The 10,721-nt window shown below is 41.9% G+C and overlaps 1 protein-coding gene across 1 annotated transcript in view; it reads right to left on the reverse strand.

Moving 5' to 3' along the window:
* egf (epidermal growth factor) overlaps nt 1-10,721 on the reverse strand; it is a 33,514-nt gene extending 22,793 nt beyond the window's left edge. Inside the window, exons 1-7 of the mRNA XM_046324679.1 lie at nt 10,244-10,721; nt 7,669-7,868; nt 6,910-7,091; nt 5,762-5,989; nt 5,344-5,546; nt 5,123-5,236; nt 4,801-4,923 (exon numbers count right to left, since the gene is read on the reverse strand). Coding sequence (XP_046180635.1) covers nt 4,801-4,923; nt 5,123-5,236; nt 5,344-5,546; nt 5,762-5,989; nt 6,910-7,091; nt 7,669-7,868; nt 10,244-10,370 — 1,177 coding nt within the window. The 5' untranslated portion in view covers nt 10,371-10,721. The remainder of the gene's footprint in view (nt 1-4,800; nt 4,924-5,122; nt 5,237-5,343; nt 5,547-5,761; nt 5,990-6,909; nt 7,092-7,668; nt 7,869-10,243) is intronic.

The following is a 10,721-nucleotide window of genomic DNA, read 5'->3' on the forward strand; positions in this document are numbered from 1 at the left end:
ATTGGCATAAAGATAAATTCAACTCCTTCTTTCATCGAAATCAGACGACTTATTCATCACAAAACCATTTGATGTTGCCAATTATGTTAATGATTATTTTATCGGAAGAGTTTGCAAACTTAGGCAGGAAATGCCAACAACGAACAGTGAGCCATTGTACTCAAGGATGAAAAAAATAAAAAATCATGAAAGTATTGCACATTTTCATTTTATAAAGTTAGTGTGGGAGAGGTGGAAAATGTATTGTCATCGATCAATAATGACAAATCTCCTGGCATTGACAACTTAGATGGAAAGCTACTGAGGATGGTACTGTAGCTGACTCTATAGCCTCCTATCTGTCATATCTTTATTCTGAGCCTAGAGGAAAGTTTTTGTCCTCAAGCCTGGAGGGAAACCAAAGTCATTCCGCTACCCAAGAGTGGTAAAGTGGCCTTTACTGGTTCTAACAGCAGACCTGTCAGCGTGCTGCCATCTGTTGGAAAAAATGGTCCTTGACCAAATACAATATTACTTCTAAGTTAGCAAATTAATAACAGACAAACTTGAGAGTGCTTTTGTAGAGAAGGGCACTCAACATGTACTGCACTGACATAAATGACTGATGATTGGTTGAAAGAACCTGAAAACTGAAAAGATTGTGCGTGCTGTACTGTTACATTTCAGTGCAGCCTTTGATATTAGTTTACATAACCTGTTGTATCTGTTGTAGCTTTTCAACTTCTGCCATATCGTGGATTCAGAGCAATCTATCTAATATAACTCAGACGGTTTTCTTTAATGGAAGCTTTTCTAGCTTGTGTGGTGTAATGCAGGGCAGCTCTCTTGGCCCTCTACTCTTTTCTATTTTTACCAATGACTTGCCACTGTCATTAAACAAAGCATGTGTGTCCATGTATGCTGATGATTCAACCATATAAGCATCAGCAATCACAGCTAATGAAATCACTTAACAAAGAGTTTCAGTCTGTTTAGAAATGGGTGGCCAGTAATTAACTGGTCCTGAACATCTCTTAAACTAAGAGCATTGTATTTGGTACAAATCATTCCCTAAGTTCTAGAGCTCAGCTGATTCTGGTAATGAATGGTGTGGCTGTTGAACATGTTGAGGAGACTAAATTACTTGGTGTTACCTTAGATTGTAAACTGTGACGGTCAAAACACATAGATTCAATGGTTGTAAAGATGGGGAGAGGTCTGTCCGTAATAAAGAAATGCTCTGCTTTTTTGACACCTCATTCCACAAAGCAGGTCCGCAGGCTCTAGTTGTATCTTATCTTAATCATTGTTCAGTCATATGGTCAAGTGCTGCACAGAAGTTAAGCTGCAGCTGGTCCTGAACAGAGCGGCATGTTTTACCTTTCATTGTATTCAGAGGGCTAACATTAATACTACGCATGCCAGCCTCTCTTGGATAAATTTTGTTTGGTCAACTTACACACATTGGTCTTTCACAGTCCCCAGGTCCAGAACAAATTCAAGGAAATGTATAGTATTCTACAGAGCCTTGAGTGCATGGAACTCCTTTCCATCTTATATAGCGCAATTGAACAGCAAACCTGGTTTAACAAAACAAATAAAGCAACACCTCATGGCACAACGCCTCTCCCCCTTGTGACCTACTTGTTGTGTGTATGTACTGACATGTATGTGTAACTGATACAGTGGGGCAAAAAAGTATTTAGTCAGACACCAATTGTGCAAGTTCTCCCACTTAAAAAGATGAGAGAGGCCTGTAATTTTCCTCATAGGTACACTTCAACTATGATAGACAAAATGAGGGAAAAAAAATCCAGAAAATCACATTGTAGGATGTTTATCCTGTTACTCCTACCCCCTACTTTTTTGAACATTCTGTTAAAAATCGCGCAACATTTCAGCGCCCTGTTACTCAGGCCAGGAATATACTATATGCATATGATTAGTATGTGTGGATAGAAAACACTCAGACGTTTATAAAACTGGTTAAATCACGGCTGTGACTATAACAGAACGTGCGTTTCATCGAAAAGTGCAGGAAAATCTGATCACTGAAAGTGGAAAAATATATCCATCCGCCGCTTCAACCCATTGTTATGGGCGAACGACATTAAATAGGGCTGAGGTTGCAGTACCTACAGTTTCCACACGATGTCAACAGTCTTGTCATTTGCCAATTCTTTGTTTCTTGGTCAAACGAACAAGAGACAGGCTTTTTCTTCAGGTCTCCGACCGGATATTTTGGTTGAGAAATACACGGACATTATTTCCAGACAGACCCCTATAGAAAACACTTCGTCTCGTGATTAATTTGATCGCTTATTAACGTTTACTAATACCTAAAGTTGCATTACAAAATTATTTAGAAGTGTTTTGTGAAAGTTTATCGTCGACTTTTTTAATTTAAAAAAATGACGTTACGTTATAAGACGCTATTTTTTTCGTTTATCACACAGTCTTCATAGATCGATATCTAGGCTATATATGGACTGATTTAATCGAAAAAAAGACCCAATAGTGATTATGGGACATCTAGGAGTGCCAACAAAGAAGATGGTCAAAGGTAATGAATGTTTTCTATTTTATTTGTGCGTTTTGTGTAGCGCCGACTATGCTAATTATTTTGTTTACGTCCCCTGCGGGTCTTTTGGGGTGTTACATGCTATCAGATAATAGCTTCTCATGCTTTCGCCGAAAAGCATTTTAAAAATCTGACTTGTTGCCTGGATTCACAACGAGTGTAGCTTTAATTCAATACCCTACATGTGTATTTTAATGACTGTTTGAGTTTTAACTAATACTATTAGCATTTAGCGTAGCGCATTTGCATTTCCAGAGCTCTAGATGGGACGCCTGCGTGCCAGGTAGGAGCAAGAGGTTAATGAATTTATTTGCAAATTATGGTGGAAAATAAGTATTTGGTCACCTACAAACAAGCAACATTTCTGACTCTCACAGGACTGTAACTTCTTCTTTAAGAGGCTCCTCTGTCCTCCACTCGTTACCTGTATTAATGGCACCTGTCCACAACCTCAAACAGTCACACTCCAAACTCCACTGTGGCCACGACCAAAGAGCTGTCAAAGGACACCAGAAACAAAATTGTAGACCTGCACCAGGCTGGGAAGACTGAATCTGCAATAGGTAAGCAGCTTGGTTTGAATAAATCAACTGTGGGAGCAATTATTAGGAAATGGAAGACATACAAGACCACTGATAATCTCCCCTGATCTGGGGCTCCACGCAAGATCTCACCCTGTGGGGTCAAAAAGATACATTACAGATCACAAGAGCGGTGAGCAAAAATCCCAGAACCACACGGGGGGACCTAGTGAATGACCTGCAGAGAGCTGGGACCAAAGTACCAAAGCCTGCCATCAGTAACACACTACGCCGCCAGAGACTCAAATCCTGCAGTGCCAGACATGTTCGCCTGCTGAAGCCAGTACATGTCCAGGCCCGTCTGAAGTTTTCTAGAGAGCATTTGGATGATCCAGAAGAAGATTGGGAGAATGTCATATGGTCAGATGAAACCAAAATATAAGTTTTTGGTAAAAACTCAACTCGTCGTGTTTGGAGGACAAAGAATGCTGAGTTGCATCCAAAGAACACCATACCCACTGTGAAGCATGGGGGTGGAAACATCATGCTTTGGGGCTGTTTTTCTGCAAAGGGACCAGGACGACTGATCCGTGTAAAGTAAAGAATTAATGGGGCCATGTATCGTGAGATTTTGATTGAAAACCTCCTTCCATCAGTAAGGGCATTGAAGATGAAACGTGGCTGGGTCTTTCAGCCTGACAATGATCCCAAACACAAACACACCGCCCGGGCAACGAAGGAGTGGCTTCGTAAGAAGCATTTCAAGGTCCTGGAGTGGCCTAGCCAGTCTCCAGATCTCAACCCCATAGAAAATCTGTGGAGGGAGTTGAAAGTCCGTGTTGCCCAGCAACAGCCCCAAAACATCACTGCTCTAGAGGAGATCTGCATGGAGGAATGGAACAAAATACCAGCAAAACCTTGTGAAGAATTACAGAAAACTTTTGACCTCTGTCATTGCCAACAAAGGGTATATAACAAAGTAATGAGAAACTTTTGTTATTGACCAAATACTTATTTTCCACCATAATTTACAAATAAATTCATAAAAAATCCTACAATGTGATTTTCTGGATTTTTTTCTTCTCATTTTGTCTGTCATAGTTGAAGTGTACCTATGATGAAAATTACAGGCCTCTCTCATCTTTTTAAGTGGGAGAACTTGCACAATTGGTGGCTGACTAAATACTTTTTTGCCCCACTGCGCACACACACACACACACACACACACACACACACACACACACACACACACACACACACACACACACACACACACACACACACACACACACACACACACACACACACACACACACACACACACACACACACACACACACACACACACACACACACACACTATATGTTAATGTTTTTAAATGCATGTAAGTCTTTAATCTGTTATGTATTTTTTCGTTATATGTCGGACCCCAGTAAGACTGGCTGCCACCATTGGCATCGTTTAATAATATTATTTTGTTGTTTCTGTAAATAGTGTTCAATACTGAACACAAGACTAGCTGGCATTGCACACAATCTCAAAGCCTAAACACACAACATGTACAACAAAGCCCTGTTCTCTTATTGTATTATTGTCAAGAGAAACATTCAAGAAGTAAATACCCATACTTTCCAAATCAACAGGACAATACCACTTGTGGTCAAGGACCAGCAAAGACATTGATGGAGAATTTCTTTCTTGCAGAAGTACTTTCTTACCGTGGCAGGTTTTTCTATCAGGAAGCAGAGCGTAACCCTTGGGGCAGGTGCAGAAGTAGGAGCCTGGAATATTCTCACAGCCCAGGGAACAGCCGTGGTCCCACAGGCCACACTCATTGACATCTAGGATTCAATTGTTGTATGTTTAGTCTGATTATTTCTTAGTAATCCTTGTAGGTAATAATCCATTCCACACTCAACAATGAATACAATTGCCAATTGCTAATATTTCAATTTCATAACATTACATAGTATTGTATATCAAAGCATAGCAAAGCATAAACAGAACCCAGCATTGGTGCTAAATGAATGAATACCATACCTTCACAGTAGTTCCCATGTTTGCTAAGGGCAAAGCCTTTAGTGCACTGGCAGATCCCTTGCTCAGCTGGGTTGGAGCACACATTCACACACACTCCTGTACGACCATCACACACTGTATTAAAAAGGTTATGGAATAAGTTTAGAACAGAGTTCAAGGTTTTGGAATAGAGTTGGACCAAACTTATTGAAGAAACAGCTCAAAAATCACTGAACTCTGACCTGGAAAGACAGGCATGGAGTCTTCAATCGGCTGGTTGAGGGGATGTACCACCTTGACAGCAGTAGGGGGGTGTGTCATTCGCTTTAGGTTGATGTTTTCTGCCTCAACCCCTGAGTACTTATTGACTTGCCGTATGGTCCGTGAACTCATATCAGTGTAGAAGACTTGCTCCAGGAACACAGACATCCCCAAAGACTGAGACCTGGAGGGAAGAATGCTCAGAAGTTATCAATAATATAAACCGATCTACAAGTGATATATCTAATTATACAGTATACTGCTCTAGTGCTAAATACAGGTAGCTGCACATTTGCAACATGGTCTCATTAGAATATGCCAAAACAGTGATATTTAACCACTGGAGTTATATGTCACCTATGCTGAAAAAAGAGTGACACTATAATGACATCTGCTTACAGTAGTGGCTGGTCAATGACATTGACAACATTCCCGTTGTAGTCACACGACCCAATGGCACTTTCTCCCTCCAGACTGAACTGGACCCAGAACAGTCTCTTGTCTGTCCGGTCGACCGACAGCCCTCCCAGTCTCTCCGGAATCTTCAGCACTGTAGTAATCATCTCTCCCGCGACATCCGACCTCTGAATACTGGGTGTGATTCCGTCAGACAGCCAGAATATAAATCTGAGGAAAGGTATAGTGGTTTTAGGGATAAGGAAGTGGCCCACATTGAAGACTTGAAATCAGGAAAGAGGACATGCCCAGACATGCCTAACCAAGTACACATGCGATTTCTGGGTATTGGTGATTACACCAAATTTATCCATCTACATTAACACAAGGTTAGATTGAATGTACACAAAACTGAGTGCACAAAACATTAGGAACACCTGCTCTTTCCACGATACAGACTGAACAGGTCAATCCAGGTGAAAGCTATGATCCCTTATTGATGTCACTTGTTAAATCCATTTCAATCAGTGTACAGTAAATGAAGGACAGGATACAGGTTAAATAAGGATTGCTAAGCTTTGAGACATTTGAGACATGGTTTGTGTATTTGTGCCATTCAGACGGTGAATGGGCAAGACAAATGATTGAAGTGCCTTTGAATGGGGTATGGCAGAGTCCATGCGCCAACGAATTGAGGCTGTTCTGAAGGCAAAAGTGGGAGAGCAACTCAATATGCTGGTGTTCCTAACGTTTTGTACCCTCAGTGTAGAACACGTTAGTGAACAGGAGAGAATTTCACGTAGGAAAAATACAGATAATCAAAAAATATATGCATCTGCGTTTTGGTGTACTTCACTTATACCTGCCTGGCATGAAGCAATCGCCTCTGAGGGTCAAAATGGCTCCCTTTTACCTGACCAGAGAGTGGAGGTAAGTGATAGGCAATCTGCCAGATTACACCTACAGGTATGTGCCAGCCGTGTTAAAAGAGGAAAGGATCCTTTAAAGGCCCAGCATTATAGTAACCCACAAACAAGATGGTGGGTAACTCTAAGGAACTGCATTGGGATGTTTGTCACCAGTGCTCTAATCTTACTCATAGTTACTTGAAAACATACAGAGATACATGTTGAGATAAGGTATCGCGTTACCTGTCATTTGGTGCAACTGCTATGGAGATTGGCTGCGATAAAAGTCTTAGAAGAGTCCTCTCATTTTTCCCATCTGTATCCACTCTTTTGATACTTCCCACTTCTCCACTGGTCCAAATGACAAAATTGTGAACCCAGTCGACCGCAAGGCCTGAGATCCCTTTCTCAGACGAGTGCAGCTTCTGAAAAGGGATGCAGTGCAGTTGTGGATCTATAACCATTCATGTTTTTGACTCAACCTTGGATACAATAGATATTAGCATATTGACCAGTGACAAATAGGAGGTAATACTTTGTCCATGGGATACGGTGTCCATATTAGGAAAGCCTCAGAGTCACAGTGTCCATATTAGGACAGAATTTTACATTACTTTTTACATTTTAGTAATTTAGCAGACACTCTTATCCAGAGCGACTTACAGTGCATTCCTCTTAAGGTAGCTAAGAGAGACAACTGCAAAACACCGTCATAGTAAGCACATTAATCTTCCTCAATAAGTAGCTATCGGCAAATGCAATGATAATAAGAAAAGTGCAAGCGTTAGTTCAAGAGAATAAAAGGTTGTTTATTTGCGGGTGGGGAAAGATGGGGAGGCGGGGTGTTGTGGCATGAATCGCGATACTCTTTTCAAGAGGTAGGTGACTGTGACTCTTGTGACTCCGACTCAGTCCTTATATGGACACCGTAATATTACATTCGGTCTCTTTTTTTAAGGCGATACATTTTTTTGAAGGTGAACTAGTAGTATGTGGATGCACCTGTCTCTGTGTTCCGTCCATCGCTGCTTTGTAGATGACCCCTGTCTTTTTATCGGCCCAGTAAACTCTCCCCTCTGTGTAGTGGAAGTCCAGTAGGATCGAGTTTCCAACACCGGTCACAACCCTTTTTTGATTCCCTCCATCAAGGTCCATCCGGTATATAGCCTTACCATGGCCGAAGATCAGATAGGGCTCTGGAGCTTTCCAAAAGGAACACAGATTCTAAATCATAGATGGTAGATAGTGTATGATCATAGTCGTCATCCCACCAGACAACCAAAATACTGTATAAATCTGGAAGACGTGACACACACTGGACCCACATCATGGACCCGGAAGTAACCCAAGATTTGAAATCAGGTACTAGATGGGACCAACTGAGTTATACTCTGCCGTGCTGCCAGAGCGCTTTCAATGTGAGAATACACAGAGCTACTAAAACTATTTCTGGGAAAATGTTCTGAAGCTGAATCAATGTGATATAATATAATACCATGACAAAGGAAGCCTATAATGTTACTGTTATACCTCAAATACCTCCTTTCTAGTGAAACTTTAGGAGCTGAAGTTGAATAGTCACATTTCTTGTGTCATGCAGCCAAAACTCAACGGCCCGTATAACTAGGCAGAATATATGCATTGGTACAGTAACTGAAGAAAATCTAAATTCACATTCCATTAAACCGCTTGAGATCAAATGAGTGGCATGCAGACGCAGTTCGGACATTTCAAGGTGAGTAAACAGTGCACAGTGTGCAGTACTATAGTGTGGCAGTTTGTAATCCATTGCTGTCCATTTTCTCCTTACTGTCACATAGTTTCCTGACTGAAAGACGTCCAGGGCTGCACAAGTCACCATTGCTATAGAATTGGCAACTTTACTAGCAGTCCCTTTTCAATATGTGCTGTTCTGTGCCGATACCTTTGTTGAACGAGTTGAATCATTGTGGCTGTCTAAAATCCTATTGATGGCGTTTAATGGGGCGGAGTTCAAGGCAGCTCTGGCTGCTTCCCAATAAAACAGTCGTCTCTTAGCAACATGTGCTTTCATACTCTCCTTTCACATGGTGAACATCCTCACATGTCAGTAAGGACTGTCTTGGACATTCCAGTCATTGGAAGTTTAAAATCATAGTAGCGCGTAACATACCAAATAATGTTATATTTCACTCAAATATAATTATTTCATGCTGTTTGGAAGAGAAAGCTGTTAACTGATTGAATCCAAAATCTTATTGTTTAGTGGAAACAGAACATCCAAGACAACCATTGTCTTGCGACACGTTGAAAAGGTTAATAACATGAATGTGTTGTGTTCGATTGCTCTTCCTTTGACCTTGACCCAAAACAATATGCTAATCTAGTCTAACATGCCCATGTCAACACATGGGTGAAGCATCATTATCATGTGCACCCATGGACACCAGTCACTGGTGTTGAGGAATGAAGACAACAATGAATCTCCATAGGCCAGGGGCAGAAAAACAATGAATCATCTGTCTGTGTGGTGGTTCATGAGGTCAATGATGCCCTATGGTGAACTTTAAAAACAGGTCATTTCTAAGTTGCTAGGATACACAATGGAGACCATTCAGGGCCATCCTTGGGGGCCATCTTAATGTTAGATTTTTTTAAAAATCCCCTTAAACAATGGTGGTCATTTTGTGTAAATCATGCATTTATGTAAATTGGAGATATTTGTGTAACAAGTGACATATGTTGACATCAAATTGGAATTTCCCCCTATAATCTAGTACACCTGACATGGAAGTGACCCAGTCTCGGGGATAACCTCTTGACCATGGAGAATACATTCCACAAGTCTCCACTGCGTCCACTGCGTCCACAACACTTGATGACGATGGGAGTGGCATGACCCGGTCATAGGGGATAACCTCTCCAGGTGTGAGGGGATAACCCTGACTTAAGCCTCCACTGACACCACTAAAAGGCAGGCACTCGTCCAACTGACCAGAGACCAGTACTGTCCACGGCCAGCTAGGACCGGCCCTACCCAGACCGCACACTCTGCCCAGCCAGCTCGCTGTGACGCATGAGAAGTCCGTCTGTTACCCTCCCACTCACTGTTTTCCCTCAGGGATAAAGGTGACCCTTGTGTAAGGGTCACTATTTACCAACTTGCCACAGCCAAAAACGAAATAGTGTCAGATGCCTTCGGTTACATGTACTGTAATGTGTGTATGTGTGGCGACTGACTGAAAATAATGTAAGGCTAATTTAAAGGAGATTACTACCAATACAATGCATCTGGTCATTTGTGAATATTAGACAGAAAGTCAATGCTTGATATTGGAGCTCAATATAATTTATGCACTGGTACCGGTTATCGTTTACACGTGTCAAAGTGGAAGGCTTTAGGATCAAGTTACATTTATTAAGGTCCAATTTGTTAAACGTAGATGTTTTCACAAAATCTAAATAGAAAAAGTAAATAGACGTAACACTATGCTCCTTAGTCCATACAACCAGTTTGTCTCTGTTCTAGAGTGAACACAAATGTTACTGTACCAACCAGTGCACACTTTGCTAAAGTACAGATGTGAACCCAACTCACCCACACAGCTCCTATTACCCACACCTGACGGGTTTCCGAGCCAACATGCCTTCCCAGGGGCCGCTGAGGCTCCGTCTTTTTGCACTGAGAAATAGACCAGCACTGCTGCGACCGTCACAACCAACATAATCCTGCGCTCCGTCTCAATCCGGGGAGCCGCACTTTACTCACACCAGCCAGGCATTCCTTATCTTGGTCAGACCGTGCATGCGAGAATTCCACCAAAACTCTGCGACGGTCGCTGACGGCTGTTGGGCATCCTTCTCCAAGGCCCCGGCGGGATGAGAGAAAGGAGAAGCCAGTTTCACATCCCAAAAGAGGTGGAAAACGAGATGGAGGCTGTGGACACAAAAAGGAGGGTCAATGAGTTAGCCAGTGGATTCTATCCCAAACTAGGCTCTGTGGGATCTTTTGGGCTCCTCACTCTGGCTCCCAGGTTGCTTAGCTGTTTTGGAAGCAAAGTATGAAATTCCGGACA

This window comes from Oncorhynchus gorbuscha, linkage group LG23 (assembly GCF_021184085.1).
Source record: "Oncorhynchus gorbuscha isolate QuinsamMale2020 ecotype Even-year linkage group LG23, OgorEven_v1.0, whole genome shotgun sequence".
In the NCBI taxonomy this organism is placed as follows: Eukaryota; Metazoa; Chordata; class Actinopteri; order Salmoniformes; family Salmonidae; genus Oncorhynchus; species Oncorhynchus gorbuscha.